Source organism: Ranitomeya variabilis, chromosome 1, assembly GCF_051348905.1.
Source record: "Ranitomeya variabilis isolate aRanVar5 chromosome 1, aRanVar5.hap1, whole genome shotgun sequence".
Classification (NCBI taxonomy): domain Eukaryota; kingdom Metazoa; phylum Chordata; class Amphibia; order Anura; family Dendrobatidae; genus Ranitomeya; species Ranitomeya variabilis.
Window position 1 is genome coordinate 669,987,492 of NC_135232.1, and position 27,644 is coordinate 670,015,135.

Here is a 27,644-nt window from a genome sequence, read left to right on the forward strand (position 1 = left end):
CCCACTGACAAAGACGTGAATAGTCTATAATTTTAAGGGTAGGTTAATTTTAACATTGAGAGATAGAATATCAAAAATAAAATCCAGGAAATCACATTGTATAAATTATATAAATTTATTTGCATTTTGCAGTGAGAAATAAGTATTTGATCCCTCTGGCAAACAAGACTTAATACTTGGTGCCAAAACCCTTGTTGGCAAGCACAGCAGGAATTTTGGTCCACTCCTCTGCAGATCATCTCTAAATTATTAAGATTTTGAGGCTGTCGCTTGGCAACTCAGAGCTTCAACTCCCTACATAAGTTTTCTTTGGGATTAAGGTCTGGAGACTGGCTAGGCCACACCATGACCTTAATGTGCTTCTTTTTGAGCCACTCCTTTGTTGTCTTGGCTGTATATTTTGGGTCATTGTCTTGCTGGAAGACCCAGCCATGACCCATTTTTAATGTCCTGGCAGAGGGAAGGAGGTTGTCACTCAGGATTTTACGGTACATGGTTCCATCCATTCTCCCACTGATGCGGTGAAACAACTGGCTGCAGAAGCCTTCCTGCTGAGTTCTATGTGTGATAGGACAAGACACCCTACCGCCTTTTAGTAGCAGGGTGAGGCTTCACCTTGATTCTCTACAGGATTTCTACAAGGCAGACAGCTTCAGGATCATGCAGAAAATACTGCAGACTAAGGCCCAACTAAAACATCCGTGTTTTAGGCTACTTTCACACTAGCGTCGTGCACTGCACGTCTCTATGCGCCATTTTGTAGAAAAAAGGGAACCCGCAAAAGTGATTGCAGGATGCGTTTTTTCTCCATAGACTTGCATTAGCGACGCGGTGCGACGCATTGCCACACGTCGCAACCGTCGTGCGACGGTTGCGTCGTGTTGCGTCGGTCCGTCGCCACCAAAAAACGTTGCATGTAACTTTTGTGGTGTGTCGAGACCGTCTTTTCTGACCGCGCCTCCCCGCACATCACAATGGGGCAGCGGATGTGTTGAAAAACAGCATCCGCTGCCCCCGTTGTGCGGCGCTTTCACTGCTTGCGTCGGTACGTCACAACGACGCAATTTGTCGTGCGTCGTACCACGCTAATGTGAAAGTAGCCTTATCTGGAATTTTCATTGCTAAAAAACATACCAATTATAGACTGTGGGTCAGTCCACAGGTCCTGTTCACATTTTAGCAATATAAGCGTCCACAAATAAAAAAAAAAAACCTCTGGTTTTGTGTTTAGTGTTTAAGGGACGGCATTCTGATGTCATTTTTTCACTAAAAGATGCTAGGAGAAGCTTGGGAAACCGCCATCAGATTTTTGTGTTTTGTTTTTTTTTTGCATGCAATAAGAACTGATGATAAAAATGGACACACTGACCAAACTTTAATGAGAATCTAATTCAGAGCACTGATGGAAATCGGTCCATTTGTGCATGCGCAAAGAAAAAAAAAAACTCATGTCTGAATGAGGCCTAACAGTGAAGGCCACTATTGTTCTTATTTCATGTAAGCAATCATTTAAGAAGTTTACTATTCTTTAAAGATGCCATGCAGATTTTAACTAGTTGCAGCTTTTCGTAGATCAATGCAAAAGTTATTGATGAAAACAAGTATCATTGAAGCTCTATCTCTGCACATGTTCTTTCTACTGGCTACAAAACTGTATACAGGGCACATGACAGTCAGTAACAGAGTTATACAGTAAGACACGGGCAAATGCAGCGGGGAATGAATATCAATACCACGTAAGATGAGCAAGGCAATGTGAACGCTTCTGAGGATAAGGGCGTACTCAGACGGTTATATAAACTGGACCGCAATGCTTTGATTGGTCGAGGCGCTCCCGACCCGAGCGTGACAGCTGCACAGACATACAAGATGCTGTCATGCTTGGGTAAGGAGAGCCACCAGCCAGTCCGTACATTACGGTCCGATTTATATAGCCGTCTGACTGCATCATAGTAGTGAATGGCTTCATTGCAAAAAAAAAGAAAAAAATATCAGTAAAAAAAATCTTTCACCAGGTTTTTACCTGCTAATCTGAGAGCAGCATAATGAAAAGACAGAGACCCCGATTCCACTGGTGTATCACTTACTGGGCTGCATGCTGTAGTTTTGATAAAATCACTCATTTATCCAAAGATTATCACTAGAGGACTAGTAAACCCGTTCCCATGTTGTCCTCCATACTCATAAGCTCTGTATAACTCCACCCCCACCGATTGGCAGCTTTCTGCCTATGCCCAGTGTATACAAAAATCTGCCAGAGATGTTGGAGGGGTTATAGAGAGCTCAGAATTCAGAGAACTGGTAGATCTGCAGCAGAGAAAAGTAGCAAATTTTATCAAAACAGCAACAAGCAGCCCAATAACTGCTCTTAAATGGGGTAGCAAAAATCTGGTGACCGATTCCTTTTAACAGTCTTCATATGGTCTACCTGATAGACAGATGTATGTGAGGTATTCTCCTTGTCCTCCGGTTGCTAGGAATGGAATTTTTTTCTTGGTCCTCCGTTTTACAAGCGCGGCCCCCAGCATACGCTCATCTTGGGGAGAGAAAACTTCCTTGCTAATAGTGGCTTTAGCAGACATAGTGCGTAAGGTTAGGGTGGAGCGTCACCTAGGAGGGGTTAAATAACAGAAAACATTCAGAAGTTAATCTATTCATGGATGAAAAGTAGCTGTACATTTATGTACACATGACTATAAAGCTTCACATACATTGTTTCCGAACACAGAAGTCCAAAAAAAAATAGAAACGTGTTACATAAATATACTGCTATATCTGTGTTGCAGCCGCTCATGTTACAGGCTCTTCTAAACTCTCTTCCACTATGTCTAATGAAGCTGCAGACAACAGGCTAATTGCTATTCCCGCATGGCCGACCGTGACTTCAAATCCATTCTCTACTGCTTTTCCAGTAGGGCTGCAAGTTTATAAATGCCAGCTACTGCCGTTAGTACAATAGTTCCAGAGAATATGACACTGGACATATGGGTAAGTACTAACTGACCACTGATGGTTTAAGGGTTTGAACTAGATGACAATATAAAGAAAAATGCAGATTTTCTTGGCAGATCACCATTTCCCGCACGTAACAGCTTTGAAGGATTTTCAGTTTGCGCTTTAGGAACGATCACACTGGCATTTATTTGGATGAAAATATCTCAGTGAAGCAAATTATTCTGAAGGTGACACTTATCAGATGCAGAGAACACTATTGACCAGGCAACATCCCAAGACACTGAAAAGAAGAAACATTACGGAAAAGGCATCCCACTGTCAAACACAATAAATAGTAAAACATTTATTTTTTGTGTATAGAAAAAAAGAAAGAAAGGGAAAAACAAAAATGGACCGCAGTGGGCGGTAAATAAACACAGCAACCGTAACCTCAAAAGCCCTGGAGGAAGCTGGATTGTGGCGAAACATTCTGTAACATTTAGGTTATACAGAAATTTCAGCCACTTATATCACAATAAAAACACAGAATGAATTGCAATCAGCCGACTGTGTATGAGTTTTCAAAGGAGAGAGGTGAGAAAGCTGCTGCTAGACACCTCAAGTGACCAATTTCTATTGAGTAAACAAAAGTAGACATTAAAAATCAACAAGCCCAATAACCCTCTACCCAATAAATTTGGTTGGGAAAGAATTTTGAGGCCCGCATACACATTAGAAGGTGGGTTTGGCTGACTTTTCTAATCGGTATGAAATCCTTAAAGTGAGTTTTCCCACTCCCAAAATGTTGAGAAAACTTTCATAAACTTTTAGACACATGCCTATTATATGTTCCTTGCCCTCCACTGAAGGCTGATTTTTATTTTTCTGACCCCTACAGCCCTCGGACATTTTTTTTTGCATAGAGGCTGAAATAGGCGGGCCAGAAGATGTCCCGTTAGGACGTTATAAATTACACTGCCCATGAGTGCATAGCCATCATCGCTGTGGCACCTATATGCCTTTATTGGCACATCACTTCGGTGTACACATGGTGGGCTTTCACACTCCATGCAAATGTAGTAACATGTATGCACATCTAATCAAGCAGGTCCTTGGCATGCTCTATGCTTAGATAGCCTGCCCTCTCCCCAATAGTTCTCCACTGACAAGCCAGCAATCTTAGGGCCTAATACGACTAAACCAGCACTGTTCACGCTGGTCTTGATGAGGAAATGGGCTGGAGTCAGACGCTCCTGATTTATGAAGAGGTGCATGCCAGACAAGTGGCGCAAACTCTTGTGTGCGCCTCGCCACAAAGATTTGAGGCAAAGCGAACGCCAACGCTCCTCATGAATTTGCCACACCCCATACCGCCTGCTTTCTTGTAGCTGGGAGGAAAAGGCGCGAGACTGCCTCAAGTTCCATAATTTTGCGCAGCCGTTAGTTGTGCCAAAATTATGTGACTTTTCTAAGCTTTGATGAATTGGGCCCTTAAATGTTTATTGCAAGGTAACCTCACACACGAGTGCATCCTCTCCTGATACACCATTTCTGTGACACAAGAACAGATGTCATTGCCAGCACAGCCACCTGTGACTGGCCAGAAAGAAACCATGAATGCTCGTCCTGTAATACTTCACACTACTACATCATATGCTAAGCTGATGCAAGCAACGGTAAGTTAGGGGGACAATTTCATGGCCTCAGACTAGTTATACAAGACACACTGTCCCCGTGTGAGCAGGATGCGGGATGCAGTGACGGACAGGAGGCAGATCAAGGGTTAACAAGTTTTAATAAACAAGGTCTTACTTCACGCAGGGAGATAGGGAAAACGTGAGGTAAAATGCAGGCAAAATAGGGAAAATGTGAGGTAAAATGCAGGCAATATAGGGAAAACGTGAGGTAAAATGCAGGCAATATAAGGGGAAAACGTGAGGTAAAATGTAGGCACAATAGGGAATACAGGGGAAAAATCAACGCAGGTATAACAAAGAAAATTGTTCTCAATAAAGTCACTTATCAGGCGTCTTCCTGACAGGAATGGTTCCAGAGTAGATAATGGCGCCAACAGCCGTCGACGCAATGAGGATTCGGTGTGGTCCTGAAGAAGGCAATGATCCGTTCCTGGCTGGCAACTTTAAGTCTTTGAAACGTCCCTTGGAGTCCGCAGTAAAGAGACTCCAGTGGCCGGCAAGGTATATGCCACAGTCCTGTCAGAATTAGGCGAGGCTCAACGAATATGCACCGGGGATTCAGGAAACATGAGCCACCTTGTGCTGCACTAATGCTGCATGGCAACACAAGATCTATAACTCATAATAAATAAAAACGCAACACAGAAATAATAGTGGAAGAAAAATGGCCGTGATGTTTATTTAGGGTTAACCAATTAAACACATAACTTTAATTAATAAACTCATATAAATATCCAGATTCCAAATACACCAATACCAATCCGCCCAAAGAAATGAGCGATTTTCCCGCCAATAAAACATCACGACAAAGGACATAATAGAGGGAGGGAGGGTGGGATCTTCTCTTCTTCACCGCACAAGCGGACTGACAGCTGTCCATAAAAGTGGGTCTTAATATATAGTTTAAAAATTCTGCCCAACAACCAAAATCACCAATGAAAAGCCGTTAAAAACGGCGCCAAAGACACCAGCTGGAACTGGTTCTTCTAAAAATAGCTCACCTGGGACATTTAGATTGACCTCTAAATGAACCCATATCACCACACTGAGGTAAAATAAAAATCCATAGCTCTAAAGATCTGTGCAGCCATGTGACCCCCCCTGTATTCTTTTTAATTTGCGGGGGGGGGCTAGCATTCTGACAAGGTGGCTCTTTTAGTTCTTATTCCTGGTACTGCTGCAATAAACGTTTTGGAAGTTTGTCCCTCATACCGTGAAATCGCCAGGGGGGTAGGTCTTTCCCCCCTAATCCAGATGCCTTACAGCCGTCGCTCAGGGCCTCTGCGCGCCGCCTCCTCTTCCTTCAGTAGCGTCCCCGGCACCTGCGCTGTAAGTTCGAAGGGCAGCGCAAATGCGCATGCCCAAAAAAAAAAAAAACAACAGCGCAGGCGCCAGGGACGCAACTGAACGAAGAGGAGGCGGCACCCGGCACGCAGAGGCCCTGAGTGACGGCTGTGAGGCGTCTGGATTAGGGGGGAAAGACCTACCCCCCTGGCGATTTCACAGGTATGAGGGACAAATTTCAAAAGCGACTATTGCAGCAGTGCTAGGGACCCGAAATAAAAGAGCCACCTTGTCAGAATGCAGCATTAGTGCAGCACAAGGTGGTTCTTTTAGTTGCAAACGACTGGGGGGGGGTGACAGGTTCCCTTTAACTCATTAGGGGCAAAATGCTTTGATTGCTAATATCTCTGCAACGCAGGCACAAAATTAAAAGGGGGAAAAAAGTGTTTATTTCACTGTGCGGAAACTATTACGGTACATCGTGTGTCCCGTGCAACATGACAAATAGTGAAAGGTCTTTCAATCCTCCTAAAGTAGAGAGTATAGTACATTACACACATGATATATATATGTACGTGTGTATACACACAACATACAGTCTCATGCTTAAATCATTCTGGTCATTGATTTACATAGTAAATAAACAGAATTGAGTATATTATTTACTTTAAAAAGTTATTTTATTTCAGCAGAATGTATCTGCAGTGCATCTGTGATGTGCTCTACAACATGCTGGTCACTACTCTTCAGACGATGTTTTGTGATGAGCAGATCTATCTGCAGACACAGTATCTTCCCTAAGGCAGGAAACATTCATCAGCATCTGCAGGAGGGAAGGTTCCCAGCACAGACTGGAAGCAGGACATCTGTTCAGGCAGCCACCTCCTGACACAGGTAATAACAAAAGAGATTGCTGCAGATTCATTCACAGCTCTGACAGGCAGTGTGGGTGCTGCACGGAGGAGCGAGGAGGCAGAAAAGATCAGCATAAAAGGCAGAATAAAAAAAAAACAAATACATTTCATTTTCCAATTTTTGCTCTTTGAACCGTCTATAATTTCCAAGTTACACTAAGCTTTAAAGTTAAGTCTAACAATGCTAAACCTAGATATCAATAGCACACATATAAAAACAGAATAAAAATAAAAAAGAAGAAATACCACTAAATCCTTCTCTCCATTTTTTTTATAGCATTTAACCTACAATTTATAAATAGATTACAATGTTTCTATCAGAACAGAAGAATTAGATCACATATCTGTATAATTAAATTCCCACATCTTACTAAACACATTTACTACCACTTGGTTAGCTTACTTAATGGTGGCACAATTTGGGTGCCTCCTTTTAAATGCTTTAAGAAGTTCAAAAAGTGTTTAAAGGGGTGGTCCAAAATGAATAGCGATTTTCATCCTAAATGTCTCTCTACTTATTTTAATAGTATAATTATTTAACAGTTAAAAACTCTCTACCCTTTACTCCTTAAATCAACTGCTTTATTTCATTTATCTATTTTTTTAATCCATTTCCACCTTGATGACGCTTCATTTGAGAATCCCCAGGGCATGCTGAGATACTCAAACAAAGCGTCATCAGGGGACAGAGGCTGCAGTTACCGCCACAGCCTCTGTCCCAACCCTGAAACGAAGCGTCATCAGTGACCTCAGTTTCAGGGGCTGCTCAACTTGAGCATGCGTTGGTTGTCAATTCTGACGTATGCTCAGTGTGAGCTCTCTTCTTACTGTGCAGGTTTCTGGTCAGTGCACAGTGATAGTGTGCTCCCTTAATGGTTCTAATTAGAAGTTCTGTTGCCAGAACATCACTGAATTAAGTACAGCCGGCAAGGGAGCGCACTGTCACTGTGCACTGACAAGAAAACAGGACAGTTAGGCTGCGTGTCCATGTTCAGGATGGCCGGCGGTATCGCCGGAGCGGCGCTAAGCCCCGCCCCCTTCTGGGACGCGATGATGCCGGATGTGTTAACTGTACACATCCGGGATCATCGCCCCCCTCCCATAGGGCCCTGTGTTATGCCTTGCGGGGACGCTGCGTCCCCGCAAGGTGTACGGACATGCTGCGATCTGAAAAGACGCGCAGCATGTCCGGAGTCGCAGGCCCGCCGCGTGCGGGTTTCCACGCATAGTGGACACGGGATTTAAAAAAATCCCCTCCACTATGCTGGAACATCTGGACGCTGCGTGTTTGACGCTGCAGCTCTGCGCAGCGTCAAACAAGCAGCGTTTACTGACCGTGGGCACACACCCTAAGATGGGAGCTCACACAGAGCATACGCTGGAATTGACAACAGGCGCATGCTCAGTATAGCAGGGACTAGCTTAGGCTAGTTTCACACTAGCGTTTTAAGGAGCTGCGGAGGGCTGCGGACTTCCTCCGTGAAGCCCTGCCCTCGGCCGCACCTCCGTCGCTAGCTCCGCCTACTTCTGCATGCGGCCGGCAAAACGACGCATGCGGAAGCATCCGCATACAACGGCACCACCTGCGAACCTAATGTTAAAGATAGGTACACAGCCCGCATGCAGGAGTAGGCGGAGCTAGAGGCGGAGGTGCGGCCGAGGGCGGGGCTTCACGGAGGAAGTCCGTAGCCCACCGCAGCTCCTCCAAAAGCTAATGTGAAACCGGCCTTAGTCCCGCCATTGAAATCAATGTCACTGATGACGTTCAGGGTGGGAACAGGAACAGAGGAAGTGAGCACAGCATATGTTCCATTTGAGTACTCCAGCATGTATTGGGGATTCTCACGAGAACAATCATCAAAACATTATTTTTTTTTTTCACACAAATGGAGTTATAATTCTGGTGCATTTAGTGTCCTAAATATGTCCCATTGCTTTGCAGTGGACTCAAGACAACAGACCCGTGTAGGTTTCAGCATATGCTAAGGCTTCATGCATTCTGTCATATTGCAGATCTGCAGATTAATAATAAGGGCAAGCTGCGCTGGGTCCATACTTATCTCCAGATGCCTAAGATTGTTTAAAAAGAAAATGGTGTTCTATGGAGTCGTTGTATGGAAGCATAAGTCCACAATAAGGACTCAGCATGACTGACAGAATCTTACATCTGTTTAGGATCCATTCCGTAGACTTGCATTGGAAACATCTAATCTAGTTTTTGCCAGCACTGGTTTTTATAAAGGAGGTCTTGTGTGTTTGCAGATCCTTTATAGTCATCACTCCCTACATTACACATGCATCTTCAACAGTGTGAGCTGGCAACATCTCTCTGCTCAGAAGAGAATTGCTGTGCTGATTGGCAGGCGCAAAGCTTTCATTCCTCTATAACAAGAGATATTTACAAGGTGCAAAAACGGAAGGAAATAATTTGATGTAAAACAGAATGTAGATATGATGTGTACACCAAAACATACTTTCGACAGATTTCACTGTCATTCCTAAGCTCCAAAAATTCAGGGGCTTCAGCCGTCAGTCATAAAATCAGCAATAAATAGCTTCTTTAAAAAAACAAAAAAACAAACAGCATTTAGCTTGATCTTGAGTCACTATGACTTGATGGATGAACGATCTGTAGGAAGATTTTGTGCAAGCCTAGATGGGTCCATGAAGGTCTTCCCCACCACGATCTTGATAGTATCAAGCAAGTAGGTTGCTGGTCTTCCTCTTCACCACGCTCCTTATACTCTTCCGACCATGATGTTCTTCTCCAGCTATTGCTCTGTTTGTATTATGTGTCCAAAGTATGCAAGTCTTAGCTTGGTGATCCTTGCTTCGAATGACAGGTCTGGTTTAATTGGTTCCAAAACAAACTACGTGTCATGCACGACCTGTGTCTTCGTTGCCAGTGAGATATTCTTCGATTTGAAGACCTTGTCCAGTGACTTCATTGTTGATTTGCCCACAGCTATTTTCCTATTGTAGTGTTCTCCTTTTGACTTCTGGTTTCGTCGCTGCATCTTGAGAGATCATCAATACGAGTTGGTTGAAGTCCTTTACACCGTCCATCTCAAACGTGTCCCGGTCATACCTGGCATTAGGCAATATCTTGGTCTTCTCTGTGTTGAGTAGCAGTCCCATGCTTGAGCTTTCCATCTTGACACTGTAAGAAAGTATTTCATTCCATCTACGCTTGTTTCTATCAATATTGTATCATCTGTGGTTTTAGATTGTTGAGGATTCATCCAGTAATTTTGATTCCTACTTTTTCAGCAAGTCTAGCTTTCCTGATAACAGCTACTGCATACAAAATAGAGTGAAATGGTGAGAGGATGCAGCCTTGACTGACTCCTCACTCTACTTTGAACCACGCAGTGTCACCGTGTTTCGTTCGGATTGTTAGATGGCTACTTGCTAGCAAATAATGGTTTCACCACTAAAAGATATTGGATTAGTAAGTACCTTACATTTGTTAATTAATCTTTATGCAGTCCTGTGAAATGCTCCATTCTTTGGACGACCATTACAACTAGCATCATATTGTCCCTGTCTGTATCTACATCCCATAGTGTAAATGATGATCTGCAGAACATGACGACTCTCTTTGTACAGTCACGTTTTCTCAGAAGGAGGCCAGCGTGCAATTTATGGTTATGTCATAGGCAAGGTACATCCATTCGGTCATCTAGAATTACATATCAGGAAAGGAATGAATATGAAAAGAACACGAGCGGCTCACACAGACTATTTGTGCTGACGCAGCACAGCTCATTCAGCATGAAAAGCCAGATGAGCTGTAAAATGTTAATAGCGGTAATTAGGCAGGTAGGAGCTCGTATTAGTGCATAAAACTGTGTGGGCAGATGTCGCTCGTTTATTCTGGAACAGTGGGCGCAACAAGCATGGCTCCGGCGTGGGCATAGCAAGGCTGGCACTCAGACAGATCAACTGGAACAATTAGCAGCACGGGGAGAAATGTGTCACGCAGTTTGGAGTTAAAGGGAATCTGTCACCCCATTTTAGGCCTATAAGCTAAGGCCACCACCATCAGGGCCTTAGGCTTCTTTCACACTTCCATCTTCTGCTGTGCGTCGTTGTGCAGTGAAATGACGTATCGATGGACGTCATGAAAATTGTGAAAAAACGTGTGTGACGCATCCCATCCAGTGTAATGACGGATGCGTCGTTTGTGTTGTTGCCACAATGTCAATGGAGACATTTCCGGGAATCAAATGTCCGGGACGAGAGAGAGAGAGAAAGAGAAAGAGAAAGAGAAAGAGAGAGAGAGAGAGACTTTTTCCCGAATTTGAAAATCCTTCCGGGCATGCTCAGAGGGGAAAAACGTGATACGTCGCTGGATTCCTGTGTGTGACGGTCAGCGATGGATCCTGCGTCCATAGGCTTCCATTATAGCCGATGACGGGCAGCGCAGGATGTGTCGCTGACCGATTTTCCGACGTGCAAAAAAAAGTTCCTCTGAACGTTTTCTCCGCACGACGGACAGCTATTCTCCGACGGATCCAGTGCACGAAGGATGAAACGGATGACCATCTGTCACAATCCGTCGCTAATACAAGTCAATGGGAAAATGAAGGATCCTGCATTCTCAAAATTCGACAGATTGTGACGGAAGCTGAAAGACCGAAGTGTGAAAGAGGTCAGAGAGGCCCGGCACCTGCGCACTGCAGTACTTTGCTCTGCCCTCAACAGGGCAGACAAAGTACGCCTGCGCAGGAGCCGCAACAGGAAGCAAAGAAGAGGACGACATCGTATTAAAATGGGAGGCGCCGGACCCGGACCGTGACGCCCATCAGACCGGACCGCACCGGACCGCCCCTGGGTGAGTATAATGTAACTTGTTTTTTTTATTTCAGGTTACATCGGGGGCTTATCTACAGCATTACAGAATGCAGTAGATAAGCCCCTGATGCCGGTGGCCTTAGCTTATAGGTCTAAAATGGGGTGACAAATTCCCTTTAAAGGTTTCTATAAGGTTCCCCATTACCAGAGCAGCACAGAAACATTTGTATCACACTAGAAATAGGCCCGATGCTATCGCATCAGGAGTGCGGTGAAATTAAAGCGAACCTGTCACCCCGTTTTTACAAGATGAGATAAAATTAGCGTTAAATAGGGGCAGAGCTGTGCTTTACATTAGTGTATTTTTTGTGCCTTTATTCCCCACCTATGCTGCCGAAATACCTTTGTAAAGTCGCCGTTTTGGGCTGTCACTCACGCTGGTCTGGTCATATGGGCGTGGTGACATCGCTGTTTCTCCCCCAGATCTTGCTAAGCTTTCCGTTGGTGGCGTAGTGGTGTGTGCATGCCCAACAGGCGAATCCACTGCGCAGCTGAAGGAAAAGAGTGCGATCTGTGCTATTCAGCGGTTTATCGGTGGGCGCGGCCATCTTCCTGAGGCCACGCGTGCGCAGATGGTAGTGCTCGGCTTCCTGGGGCTTCAGGAAAATGGCCGCGGGATGCCGTGCGTGCGCAGATGGAGATCGCGGCGGCCATTTTCCTGAAGCCCCGGGAAGCCGAGCACTACCATCTGCGCACGCGCGGCCTCAGGAAGATGGCCGCGCCCACCGATAAACCGCTGAATAGCGCAGATCGTGCTCTTTTCCTTCAGCTGCGCAGTGGATTCGCCTGTTGGGCATGCGCACACCACTACGCCACCAACGGAAAGCTGAGCAAGATCTGGGGGAGAAACAGCGATGTCCCCACGCCCATATGACCAGACCAGCGTGAGTGACAGCCCAAAACGGTGACTTAAAGGTATTTCGGCAGCATAGGTGGGGAATAAAGGCACAAAAAATACACTAATGTAAAGCACAGCTCTGCCCCTATTTAACGCTATTTTTATCTCATCTTGAAAAAACGGGGTGACAGGTTCCCTTTAACATCTGTGTATGCTTAGTGGTGCTGACAGTAGCAGACATGTCTCAAACCGTTTGCGCTTTCCAACATATCTATTTTATATCATCCCTCTGCATTTTTGGCAGGCGCAGTTCGTGGCCGCGTCACCGCTATTCCCGCTCATGTGTAGTAACTAGGCGGCTGTTACTGCTCCTGCGTGGGAATAGCGGAGACGTGTAGACTTCCAAATGGCGAATATTTATATCTATATATATACAGATATATATATACAGGACATGTCAGGCTCAGCTCTGCTACATCTGTGCAGCGAGAAGGATAAGAGAGCAATATATATACACACATTATATATATATATATATATATATATATATATATATATATATATATATATATATATATATTGTAGGGATTTCACTCACTCAGGTGCGACGGCTGACACTTAGGAGGCAGGTTCCAACAAAAGTTCAAGGGTTTATTGCTTCATAAACCAGTTTAGCATAAACAGGAAAAACAAATAGCCTTAAACTCAGGCAAAAGAGAAAAACAACTGTCCGTTCCTTCAGGCTCCGTGCTGGAGCCTAACACACTGCAGCTCCACACATGTCCCCCTGTGTTAAGGATCAGCCTGTCTTATATAAAGCTAACCACACCCAGTAACCCATCAAATGATTAGCCATGTGGTCTGACATCACCACAGGTCCTGAACACACATATATACATGGTAATATACAATCAAGAAATACTCCGGGCTACATTACAGCAACAAGGCACTTATGTGGCACATACCTCCCATCGACTACACACCCTTTAGCCATGCTACAATAATTATATATATATATATATATATATATATATATATATATATATATATATATATATATATATATATATATATATATATATATATATATATATATATATATATATATATACTAGCTGTACTACCCGGCTTCGCTCGGGTTACTGACTGCTGTTAGCAAAATAGAATGTGATAACAAAAATTTATTCTGCACACAAAAAACACAAATAGATAGAAATGTAATTATTTAAAAGGCAAAAACTAAGCTAATAGAAGAATTTCACAACATATATTAGCTTTGTTATACTGAGAATGTCTTTGTTGCCTATATTAACCAATCAGAGCTCAGATTAATTAACTGTAGCAAAATAGAAGCTGAGCTGTGATTGGTTGCTATTGGCAGCCTGATAAATCCCCAGCCAACAGTAAGCCCTCCCCCTGGCAGTATATATTAGCTCACACATACACATAATAGACTGGTCATGTGACTGACAGCTGCCGGATTCCTATATGGTACATTTGTTGCTCTTGTAGTTTGTCTGCTTATTAATCAGATTTTTATTTTTGAAGGATAATACCAGACTTGTGTGTGTTTTAGGGCGAGTTTCGTGTGTCAAGTTGTGTGTGTTGAGTTGCGTGTGGCGACATGCATGTAGCGACTTTTGTGAGATGAGTTTTGTGTGGCGACATGCGTGTAGCAACTTTTTGTGTGTCGAGTTGCATGTGACAGGTTAGTGTAGCAAGTTGTGTGCAGCAAGTTTTGCACATGGCGAGTTTTGCGCGTGGCGAGTTTTATGTGTGGTGCCTTTTGAGTATGTGCAAGTTTTGTGTGAGGCAACTTTAGCATGTGTTGCAACTTTTGTGCATGTGGCAATTTTTCCGCGTATGAAAGTTTTGCGTGTGGCGAGTTTTCCATGAGGTGAGTTTTGCACGTGTGGCGAGTTTTGCATGTGGAGAGTTTTGTGCGTGGGGAGTTTTGAGCGGCGACTTTTGTGTTTCGACTTTTATGTGGCGAGGTTGGTGTATGTGTGGTGAAATGTGCGCTGAGGGTGGTATATGTGTTCGAGCACGTGGTAGTGTGTGGCGCATTTTGTGTGTGTGTGTTCATATCCCCGTGGTGGTGTGGTGATTATCCCATGTCGGGGCCCCACCTTAGCAACTGTACGATATATATTCTTTGGCGCCATCGCTCTCATTTTTTAAGTCCCCCTTGTTTACATCTGGCAGCTCTCAATTTGCCTCCAATACTTTTCCTTTCACTTTTTCCCCATTATGTAGATGGGTAAAATTGTTTGGTGAATTGGAAATTTCGCCTCACAACATAGCCTATGACGCTCTCGGGGTCCAGACGTGTGACTGCAAAATCTTGTGGCTGTAGCTGCGACGGTGCAGATGCCAATCCCGGACATACACACATACATACACATTATATATTAGAATGAATATATATATATATATATATATATATACATATATATATATATATATACATACATGTATATATATATATATATATATATATATATATATATATATATATATATATATACACACACACACACACACACACGTGTGTGTGTGTGTGTGTGTGTGTGTGTGTGTGTGTGTGTGTGTGTGTGTGTGTGTGTGTGTGTGTGTGTGTGTGTGTGTGTGTGTGTGTGTGTGTGTGTGTGTATATATATATATATATATATATATACACACATATATATATACATATATATACATATACACACACACGCACACTCATACAGGACATGTTTAAGCCAAATGTAGACCCACCCTCAGCCTCCTGATTCTAATGGCCCAAACTGATGACACTTGACAGAACTATGTTATGTCCCCTTCATACACAAAACTTTCACTGTTTATAGTAAATTATTTTAGACATAATCCTTTGGGTCAGGCTGCAGGGAAAATTATTACTAAAAACCCCAAAAAGACAGAAATGCTTTGCTTAGCGAGACTTTACTTTATTTTCCTTTAGACTTTTTTTCTTTTAACCCCTTAGTGACGGAGCCAAATTTTTGAAATCTGACCAGTGTCACTTTATGTGGTAATAACTCTGCAACGCTTCAACAAATCCCAGTGATTTTGAGATGGTTTTTTCGTGACACATTATACTTTATGATAATGGTAAATTTAGGTCAATAGGTTTTGTGTTTATTTATAAAAAATATCAAAAATTTGAGAAAAATGTTAAAAAATTAGCAATTTCCAAAATTTGAATGATTATTCCTTTAATCTAGATGACCATACTACAGCAAACCATTAATAAATGACATTTCCCTTATGTCAGCTTTACATCAGCACCATTTGTAAAATGTTATTTTATTTTGCTAGCATTTTAGGAGGATTAAAAATGTAGCAGCAATTTTTCATTTTTTCAAGGAAATTTACAAAATTTATTTTTTTAGAGACTTATCCATGTTTGAAGTGACTTTAGGGGTCTCATATATTGGGAAACCCCCAAATGTGATACCATTTTTAAATCAGCACCCCCTGACGTATTGAAAATTGCAGTCAGGTAGTTTATTAACTCTTCAGGTGCTTTACAGGAATTAATGCAAAGTGGCATGACAGAAATGAAAATGTGTATTTTTATCACCTAAATGTCTCTAACTTCTGAACAGGTTACAACAGCCATTAGATTCTTAGGCCACTATTTGGTTGTGAATTGCCATGGCAAACATCAGGACCCCAAAACCATGATTTGAGGGCACCAATTTGGATAAAGAGGATGCCCCCACACTGTTAACCATTTATAATGATGTAGTCACTATTGAGAGCAGCATCTAAGGGGTTAAACTGATATGGAAGGTGCAAACACTGATCGTGGCTGATGCAGCAAGTTGTCAGCTATAGAGTACAGCCGACAGCTGCTGGATTGTCACCTGTATGGGGAGGCTATTCTATTTCTTATATCTCAGGTCAGTTAAAAGACATATTGGCTGTCATTAAGGGGTTAAGTTCTTTTTATCGATTTGCAATATATAAAACAACTGCTAGCAGATGGTAAGTGCATGGCATAGAGTGATACCAGAGAAAATGTCAAAGCCAGAACATGAACAAACACTGATAACATTGATAATTACAGGTGTATTGGTTATAACCAAAGCTCAAGAGTGGCCTGATGTTCAAACGTAAGTCTCCCAGTGAGCCACCCATGTCTTCCATGACATACTCTGAATATTAATGTGTCGCCATGATTTTATCCACATCTGCCATTAACATATGTGGTTTCCTTTTAAGATTTTTTTTTGCCCCAAACGACAATTCTTTCAATGTTTATGGGATTAGGCAAAAGCAATTGAGACTTCTGATTAACCATAAGGTCAGTGGGATAGCCGTAAAGACTAACAAAGATGGCAGTTGCATGGGAATAATAGACAAATTGATTTTTATGAGTGGTATGATTAGAATCTATGTCATACAAAGCCCAAATACATCCATCTACATTGTAGCTTAGGAAGAGATATACAGGGGATCAATCTATAGAACATATATAGTATCATATAAAATTGAAAATCCCCCCCAGTATGGGAGGTGCGGACTCTTAAGGCCCTAGCTCATTTGGTGTGGAAATGATGCCAGAATCAATGTCTTTTACTCACTAGTACCAACACTTGCTAATTATACCCGTGGAAGCGTGGTTAACGCGAAACGGCCGTCGTCCTTTTTACTTGCACTGTCCCTGCCCTGTTTACCTTGTCCATGAATTTATATTGGAAATAAAGGACTAAGGTTTCTTCGTCACAAAACCGAAGTGTTGCTGCTTTCCTCTTCGTTTGGACTTGCTAATTATACATACCAAGCCTATTTGATTACCGTAGCTAATTAATCTGTAAAATGTAATATGACAAAGTTTTTCAGGAATTCCGTGTGTGTATGCCATCTTGTTATAAGAGTCTCAGGACTCAGCAACTGGAGAAAATTACATGGTCATCACAGTTTTTATTTTATTTTTCTCATAGGACTAAATTTCCAAAGAAACTTAGAGACAGGGATGAGAAAATTGAGGTAGAAAGGAACGCGACAAGGTTTAATTAAAAAAAAAAAATTATACTAATTCACATACACTTTTCACCATTGCCTAGGACTCATTATTAAGCACTAGATGGTGGCCCAATTCTAACGCATTGGGTATTCTAGAATATGTATGTAGTTTATTTATGAAGATTTGAGAATAATGCAACGAATACACAGGATTCGGCTGTCCGGGAGCGACCAATTAGCAAAGCGTGGTTCAAATCCCACGCCAATTGGAGGCCGGACTACGTCTGTCGTTGATTATTTGCGGCCGGGCGCGACTAATCAGTGAAGCCAGGGCGAGCTCCAGGTTTTTGAGGGCTCCGGGCGAAAGAGTCTCACGGCCCACGTAGCATATAACAGCCCACGTATTATATAGCACAGCCACGTAGTATATAGCACAGCCACGTAGCATATAGCACAGCCACGTAGTATATTGCAGCCACATAGTAAATTGCACAGCCACGTACTTTATAGCACAGCAGCCATGAAGTATATAGCACAGCCCACATAGTATATAGCACAGCAGCCACATTGTATATAACACAGCCACGTAGTATATAATACAGCCCACATAGTATAACACAGCCACGTAGTATATAGCACAGCCCACGCAGTATATAGCACAGCCCACGCAGTATATAGCACAGCCCACGCAGTATATAGCACAGCCCACGCAGTATATAGCACAGCCCACGCAGTATATAGCACAGCCCACGCAGTATATAGCACAGCCCACGCAGTATATAGCACAGCCCACGCAGTATATAACACAGTCCACGTAGTATATTGCAGAGCCACGTAGTATATTGCAACCACGTAAATTGCACAGCCACGTACTTTATAGCACAGCAGGCACGAAGTATATAGCACAGCCCATGTAGTATATAACAGCCACGTAGTATATAACAGCCACGTAGTATATAACACAGCCCACGCAGTATATAGCACAGCCCACGCAGTATAATGCACAGCCCACATAGTATAGAACAGCCCACGTAGTAAACACAGCCACGTACTATATAACACAGCCCACATAGTACATAACACAGCCACGTAGAATATAAAAGCCCACGCAGTATAACACAGCCCACGTAGTATATAACACAGCCCACGTAGTATATTGCACAGCCCACGCAGTATATAACACAGCCCACGCAGTATATAACACAGCCCACGCAGTATATAACACAGCCCACGCAGTATATAACACAGCCCACGCAGTATATAACACAGCCCACGCAGTATATAACACAGCCCACGCAGTATATAACACAGCCCACGCAGTATATAACACAGCCCACGCAGTATATAACACAGCCCACGCAGTATATAACACAGCCCACGCAGTATATAACACAGCCCACGCAGTATATAACACAGCCCACGCAGTATATAACACAGCCCACGCAGTATATAACACAGCCCACGCAGTATATAACACAGCCCACGCAGTATATAACACAGCCCACGCAGTATATAACACAGCCCACGCAGTATATAACACAGCCCACGCAGTATATAACACAGCCCACGCAGTATATAACACAGCCCACGCAGTATATAACACAGCCCACGCAGTATATAACACAGCCCACGCAGTATATAACACAGCCCACGCAGTATATAACACAGCCCACGCAGTATATAACACAGCCCACGCAGTATATAACACAGCCCACGCAGTATATAACACAGCCCACGCAGTATATAACACAGCCCACGCAGTATATAACACAGCCCACGCCGTATATAACACAGCCCACGCAGTATATAACACAACCCACGCAGTATATAACACAGCCCACGCAGTATATAACACAGCCCACGCAGTATATAACACAGCCCACGCAGTATATAACACAGCCCACGCAGTATATAACACAGCCCACGCAGTATATAACACAGCCCACGCAGTATATAACACAGCCCACGCAGTATATAACACAGCCCACGCAGTATATAACACAGCCCACGCAGTATATAACACAGCCCACGCAGTATATAACACAGCCCACGCAGTATATAACACAGCCCACGCAGTATATAACACAGCCCACGCAGTATATAACAGCCCACGCAGTATATAACACAGCCCACGCAGTATATAGCAATGTGGGCACCATATCCCTGTTAAAAAAAGAATTAAAATAAAAAATAGTTATATACTCACCTTCCGGCGGCCCCCGGATCCAGCCCAGGCCTTTAGCGATGCTCGCGAGACCGCTACGTCATCTCCGGTCATTGCCACAATGCATTCTTGGGACCGGAGCTTTGTGAGGAGTGGGAAATGCTGCCGCAGACGCCGGAAGGTGAGAATATAATGATTTTATTATTATTATTATTATTATTATTATTATTATTTTTAACATTATATGTTTTTACTATTGATGCTTCATAGGCAGCATCAATAGTAAAAAGTTGGTCACACTTAGAGGGTTAATGGCAGTGTTAACGGACTGCGTTATGCCGAGGTGTAACGCAGTCCGTTAATGCTATGTGGGCACTGACTGGAGGGGAGTAGGGACGGGCGAATTCGCGGCCGGACTGTGCCTGTCGCTGATTTGTCGCTCCCAGCCGGCAGCAACCAATCAGTGAAGCAGGATTTCCGTGACAGACAGACAGACAGACAAACAGACGAAAGTGGACCTTAGATGATTATATAGATTCTTATTTATTATTTTTCCAAACCCCCATTTTGTTACATATCACCCTTTTCCCATTGGTTCCTTCTCTTCGCTGTGGGTCCCTCTGGGAGATGGGGGACTTTTCTAGCATCAATACGCTTTATTTTATTTATCTCTGTCACCACACATGTGCTATTGGTATTATTTTCTTCCCTTTTCTTCTATGACTATTCTGTTATCAGGATGTTCCCCCTCTTATCTTTGCATTAGTCCTTTCACTTTAGTGGGTTCCCCATGGGAAGGTGGGAAACATCCATTATATTCTCTTTGTTACTCACTTTATTTTATTTTCTCACTTTTTTTCCCCACTTTATTGCTACCTTTTGTTTTATTATTGCACCTTTCCTTTTAGGTGTTTCATGGCTATTGCCTAGCATATATTATTATGGTTGCTTTGCATATTTAACAATTGTTTCATTTCTTTATGGTATAATATCTCTATATAAAGTCCCTGTGCTTTTGTTTTGGTTCGCTGCTGTAATTTTAACCTCCACTCACCAGAGCGAAGCAGTGTGTGTCTCAGCTATTGGACCAGTACTCCGGATTCCGACGTAACGCATCACATGACATCAGACATACCCGCTGCCCCGATATTCGTCAAGGTGGGGCACAGCTTTGTGACGTTGGACGAGAGACGCTGATTACAGCTGCAGCACTTAAGGGTAAATCCTCTAATGTATTTAAATACTTCTCTTGATTCACACTAAACCCCTCCAACGAAGTAAACGCACTTTAGGGGTATCCTCTTTATACTTGCGTTGCTATTTCTGGGTTACTATTTTTGCCACTTTTGCTCTAGACGATATTCTGTCTCACTAGAATATCATACTTTGACATCACATAAGTAGCCATCTACAAGAAGGACTAGCACAGAGGCTACACCTAATTTATGTAGATGAGACACTCGTAAAAGGAGGCATTTGCTGTCACATATATTACGTACATCATGGGAACTCATATCCGCTTTCTGTTCCTATAAAGTATTCTATTTTCTAGTAAATGAAGTCGCAGTTGGATCAGTTGTAGGAACAAGTCTGCAATATGGAAAGGTGAAGTGCAGTGAAATTCTGCTGTCACACAGGGAAAACCGGAGAGTGCAACAGACAGAAAACAATAGATGGGTGGGGTGAGGAGAATAAAGAAAACAGATGAACTTTTCCAGAAGTTTTAGAAATTAGGAATCTGGTGCTCACATTTTTTAGTTGTTATAAAACACATTTTTTTTCTTATTATTGTGGAGGCACTAAGGCAACTCCGGTAAGCATTTTATGCACGCAGATTTTGATAAGATCTTTACCCTCTGCCTTGGCTTAAAGGGAACTTGTCACCCCCCTCCAGGCGTTTTTAACTAACAGAGCCACCTTGTGCAGCACTAATGCTGCATTCTGTTAAAGGGAACCTGTCACCCCGTTTTTTCCGTATGAGATAAAAATACTGTTAAATAGGGCCTGAGCTGTGCATTGCAATAGTGTATTTTGTGGACCCCGATTCCCCACCTATGCTGCCGAAATACATTACCAAAGTAGTTGTTTTCGCCTGTCAATCAGGCTGGTCTGGTCAGATGGGCGTGGTGTCTTCCCCCAGATCTTGCTTAGTTTTCCGTTGGTGGCGTAGTGGTGTGCGCATGTCCAAGGTCCCGAATCCACTGCACAGGGGAGTGAAAAGAGCGCGATGTGCACTATTTCACTGGTGATCGGTGGGGGCGGCCGCCGCGATCTCCATCTGCGCACGCGCGGCATCCCGCGGCCATTTTCCTGAAGCCGCGGCCAGCAGAGCGCCGCTTCTGCGCATGCGCGGCCAAAGGAAGATGGCCGCCCCCACCGATCACCAATGAAATAGTGCACATCGCGCTCTTTTCACTCCCCTGTGCAGTGGATTCGGGACCTTGGACATGCGCACACCACTACGCCACCAACGGAAAACTAAGCAAGATCTGGGGGATGCCCTTCAAACTTACAGCACAGGCGCCGAGGCCGCAGCAGAACACACGGGCGTCTGCTGCGTGTTGACTTCCTCAAAGTGGTCGCTGTTGCGGCTGCTGCTCTGACCGCGGAAGGTCGTCTGGGAAGCAAGGGACGTACCGCGGTGGTCACTGACAAGGCGGTAAATCCAGGAGCCCCAGTGAGACGTTAATGAAGGCAGACGAGGCGGAGCCCGGCGCACAGAGTGAGTGATGGCTGGGAGGCGTGTGTGTCCGGGGGAAAAGACATGCCCCCAGGACAAATTCGAGGTATCAGGGACAAATTATAAAAACGATTATTTTAGCGTTGAAAGGGACCACAACTAAAAGAGCCACCTTGACAGAATGCGGCATTAGTGCTGCACAAGGTGGCTCTTTTAGTTAAAACCGCCTGGGGGGGGGGTGACCCTTTAAAACATAATCCAAAGGTGAACATGTCCAGCATTTTAACGAGAGATGTTTTGATATAAAGAATTTTTGCAAACGGGCTTTTTAATATCCTTTTAATTTCCGGAGTTCAGTGATACATTATCAAAAGGTAGTCATCAGACTTCTCTTGTTGAAACATCTTTAAAAAGTCCTTCACAGAACATATCATGTTCTGACAAAACTTCATACCATGTACCCAAATATCTCAGATAGATGCTTTAGGGGTTGTAACTCCCAAGGAGATATGAAACATATCTGGTGAAAATATCCAGTAGCATCAGATCTATGGCAAGAGGTGAAACTTATGGTAGAACGAATGTTTGGCAGGGCAATCCGACTTGACCCTTCTGTTTTTTTACTGGGGGCAAAATATCCTGGTTTCTCTAACGGTCTACATAGATTAGTTAGTCTATTATGTATGGCTGTTAAAATCCACATAGCAGCGAAGTGGAGATCCCCTTCACTTTCAATATCTCTAGTGAGAGAAAGGATGAATGCAATTTTACTATGAGTGTATTCAAGCTGCTAGGATGACACATGGGACGCTTTTTTTCAGATGTGGAATCCTTGGCTAGATTTGGATCCTAATGCTCAACTGAATCAGGCCCTTACTCTATCTCCCTGATAAATCAGGACATTGGGATTCTCGGGGAGGGGGTGGTCTGTGCGGTGGGGACGGCTGGATCTCGTGCTTCTAACAGAGCAGACCGGTTTCTGGACTATGAATAATCCCCATTTCTCTTAATATCTTCTAATATTATACCTCATATATGGCTTTGTACAAATGATTTATACTATTAATGCTGCGGTCGTGGATGATTAACTATATTAATGTTAAATGTATTATATACTGTGGAATTCCTATTTGTTTCCCTTCTGTGTAATTGATCCCTTGTATTTGTCTTGTCTCCCCATGTGTAGGTATGGTATTGTGTATTCTTTGTTTATTACTATAGAAAATTTTATCTTCCCGGAGATCATTTCTGAACAGTTATATATTGTTTAACACCAAGTATTTTAATTATTGAAACTCATTTCTGGAGTTGAATGTTGGTGCGGATTTTGTCACCTCAATGGATTTTCTGAAGACAGTAAAGCAAATTGCCAAAATCAAATAAACGAATGATTTTCTTTTAAAGGGGTGGTCCACTACTCAGACCAGACAACCCCCTTCTCAATTCCTATGTTTTCCCCCCACTAAAATTATAACTCCTATACTCGCCTCTGATGCTGCTCCAGTGGTATCAGCACCGGCTCTTCCGGGGCTGAAAATGTCACACGATTCCTGCAGTTAGAACATCCAGAGGAAATGTGGCTGTTGACTTCCTCCAGATGTGCCATTTGTCTGAAGGAGAAAATGACGCCAGCTCTGACTGGCCGAAAAGATCATATGGCACAATGTCACGCAAGCCGCGGGAGAACCAGTGCCGACACTGCTGGAATGGCACCTGAACAGGAGGGAAGTATAGACATTATTTTACTGGGGAAATATAGGAATATTGAGAAGGTGGTATCCGAGTAGTAGACAACCCTTTTAAGTTAAAAGAGGACAATTCCACTAAGCTTAACCTATGATCCAGGGGAGCTAGAAGGTTTTAGTTAGATTAAAGGGAATCTGTTATAAATAATTTAGGGGGAAAATGATGCTGTGTGTATGCAGCTCACTAAAGAACAAGTCCAGCAATATCTTTACATGGCCAGTCCGTTCCTCCATTTCTGAAAAATATGGGGTTGAATCAATAAGTAAATGAGGATGAAGAACTATTTGCAGATCTGAAGCCTCTGTCACTTCAGCTCCATTCCCCACCCTCCTGCTTGACCAATGTATCTTTTACCTGAAGTCGTGGATCATAGAGGCCATCAGACAAGCAGGAGGAGGCGGTGCTGGACAAGGAATAGAGCTGGAGTGACAGAACCTTTTATCTTTCATAATCCTTCAGCCTTATTTGCACATCAATTCAATACTGATTTCTCAGTAATGGAGGAACAGACTGGTCACGTGAAGGTATTACAGGACTTGTCTTTTAAAGATCTACATGTGCATATAAAAAGTTTTAAGGGTGAAATCTTGCTGACAGATTCCCTTCAATGCTCAGTATATCCCTTAAAAGTGAACATTGAACGTGGTGTCGATCAGGTTAACGTGAGCTGATTAAATTTACTTACGAATCTCTAGAAAACCATTCAGCATACAGAAATTTGTAGGTCATGGAGTTGACCGCTATTTCATACCAGTCCAGTGGGTGGATTACTTTAGTGATTGCTTACTAAGGAGTGGATTGAAGCCTCCAGTTAATGACACATCATCTAGAATCACTTCTCACAGATCGAACATCATGTTCGAAGTGACTGATTCTGGTTTAATAAGAAATGTTGTCAATGTTATTTCCTTTAGGGTTTCAACACTGAGCTTGACAGACTTGGGAATTTATTATTTCAAGCCTCTATGTGTCCGAAACAGAGATGCGCTAACAACAGGACTAGGTATTCATAGCCTTTAACGATCATCACAACTAGAAATAATTACTATTACTTTTAATTAAAGGATTAGGAAAGGGACTCATTGATGTGGAATTCACAACAGAGACGCACGTGGCCATAACAGCGACTAATCACATCACTATCTTCCTGTTTACACTCCATCATCCTTGAAAACTTCAGTAGTTGTCGTTTTATCACTTGAATGCCGCTGTCAATCTCTGACAGCTGGCCACTAACGACCCAATTATGTGGAACCGTTCGGTTGTTATGGCTGCAGGAAACCTGCTGTTGGCCCCTCGACATCGCCATTTTGATCCTCCTATAAAGCTCAGCCGTTGGGTGGACGTCATAACAGAACATCTCTTTACTATATACTGAAACATTGTGGTGTTAAAGTATAAGCAATTGAATGATTACAGGTTCAAGGGCCCCAAAAGGGACTACAAAATAAAGTAAAACTGGGGGGAAAAAAAACTTCTTAAAAATATAAAAAATAATAATAATAATAATAATAATAATAATAATAATAATATTATGATACGGTTCTTGAAAGAAGGGGAGAAAAAAAAAAGGACGAAAATGAGTAAAACAAATTATTTGATCAGGAAAAGGTTAAAAGGAGAGTATATCTGATTAAGGGTATGTGTCCACGTTCAGGAAAAGCTGCGTTTTTGACGCAGCGCTGAGCCGCAGCGTCAAAAACGCAGCGTCCAGATGTTACAGCATAGTGGAGGGGATTTAATGAAATCCCGTCTCCACTGTGCATTAAAAAACGCATGCGTTTTTCCCGCGAAAACGCACATGCGTTGCGTTTAAGAACGCAGCATGTTGCTACAATGAGCAAAACACGCAGGAACACCGCAGGTGACCTGCCAGTGACCTCAGGTGCATTTTTGGTCAGGATTTTACCTGCATAAAATCCTGACCAAAGCCTGAAGCAATCCTGAACGTGGACACATACCCTAACACTTTGGACTCTGTCATGATCCAATACGGGGTCGGTCAGCGGACGGGCACAATACACACCACACTCAACAGGATGATAAAGGGGAGAGGAAGGCCTTAACCAAAGGGAAAGAGGCATGGGACACCTCCTTAGCTCCAACCTGAGCCTGTCCCTGCACTCCCCTAAGGCCCTAAGCGGATCCTTCCCCCTGCCGCCGTCACGAACCTTATCCCTCACTATCACCTCACACTGCCATGGCTAATGCACTGGCCGGCAAGGGCGCTAGCCTCACCACTGCAGATGATACAAACACAGGGGATAGTGACAAGAACGAGACAGACAAGGTAAAAAACACAAATCTTAGATCCAAGCCTCGCTGCCAAGCTCCACACCGCAGAGGATACGGAAACAGGACCCCAAAATCCACAGAAAAAGCAGATTCAACACCACCAGAAAGCTGCAACTGCAAGGCTGGTCTACACAGAATAACCATCACCAACATTCAGCTGATGCGTCAGGTGACCATTTAAAGCAGGGGTGGGGAACCTTTTTCCAGCTGGGGCCATTTGGAAATTTCTACCATCATTTGGGAGCCACACAAAAATGATCACTTAGAAAATTACCTAGCTATATTTAGCCAAACAATTAATTATGGTAACTCACCCTTAATGTGACGGCTGGAGCTGCTTCTTTTTGGTGCAGCTGTGATGTTAGCTGATACTGATCATGTTACTTCTCACAGCTGTTTTTCTAGATTTGTATCGGCCAGGAGAGCAGTCAACTTTTTGTCATATCCTCCCCTCCTTGGGGAGGGGGGATATACAGCACTGAGGAGGACAGGCATTGCCAGGGAGGCACACAGATCACCGGGGGGGGGGGGGGGGTTTGGGCACAGATCACCGGAGGAGTGGCACGAAGATCACGGGGGAGGGGCATAAAGATCACAGTGGAAAACATAGCTGGGGGGCACAGAGATCACTGGGGGGTGGCATGAAGATCCCAGGTGGGACAGAAATCACAGGAGGGCACATAGCTGGAGGGTACAGAGATCACGGAGGGGCACATAGCTGGAGGGAACAGATCACAGGGGGACACAGAGATCCCATGGTAGCACAAATATCACAGGGGGTACATAGCAGGAGGGCGCAGGAATCACAGGGGAGCAGAAATATAGGAGCCACAGATCACGGGGGCATATAGTTGGTGGACAGAGATCACAGGGGGACATATAGTTGGAGGGCAGAGATCAAAGGGGGACAGATCACAGGGGGCACAGAAATCACAGGGGGCACATAGCTGAGCGGGCACATAGCTGGGGGGCACTGAGATCACAAGGGGGCACAAAGCTGGGCCCACATAGATCACAGGGGGGCAAATAGCTGGGAGGCACAGATTATATTGGGGCACATAGCTGAGGGGCAGAGATCTCCAGCAGAAAGTCACAGAAATCAACAGCACACAGGTACAGCGCTGCTGGCACAGAGGTCGCTCTGGACTCTCTGGCAGCAGCTCCTCTCCCTGGACAGGAGAGCATTGCACGCTAACCCCGCCCACCCCGACGATGTCATGATTCATGTGCAGGCAGCATTCTGTAACACAGATCTGCGACT

The 27,644-nt window shown here is 43.7% G+C and overlaps 1 protein-coding gene and 1 long non-coding RNA gene across 3 annotated transcripts in view; one reads left to right on the forward strand and one right to left on the reverse strand.

Moving 5' to 3' along the window:
* Positions 1–27,644, reverse strand: part of STXBP6 (syntaxin binding protein 6) — a 104,928-nt gene that overhangs the window by 52,316 nt on the left and 24,968 nt on the right. Inside the window, exon 2 of one of the 2 annotated variants that reach the window (XM_077263975.1) lies at positions 2,429–2,610. The exons of the other annotated variant lie outside the window; for it this stretch is intronic. Within the exon in view, the coding sequence (XP_077120090.1) occupies positions 2,429–2,582 (154 nt within the window). The 5' untranslated portion in view covers positions 2,583–2,610. The remainder of the gene's footprint in view (positions 1–2,428; positions 2,611–27,644) is intronic. 2 annotated transcript variants of the gene reach the window in all.
* LOC143816474 (uncharacterized) lies at positions 6,616–21,319 on the forward strand. The gene is made up of 3 exons (XR_013223953.1): positions 6,616–6,809; positions 20,720–20,880; positions 21,215–21,319. It is a non-coding gene; the product is annotated as an uncharacterized LOC143816474 (long non-coding RNA).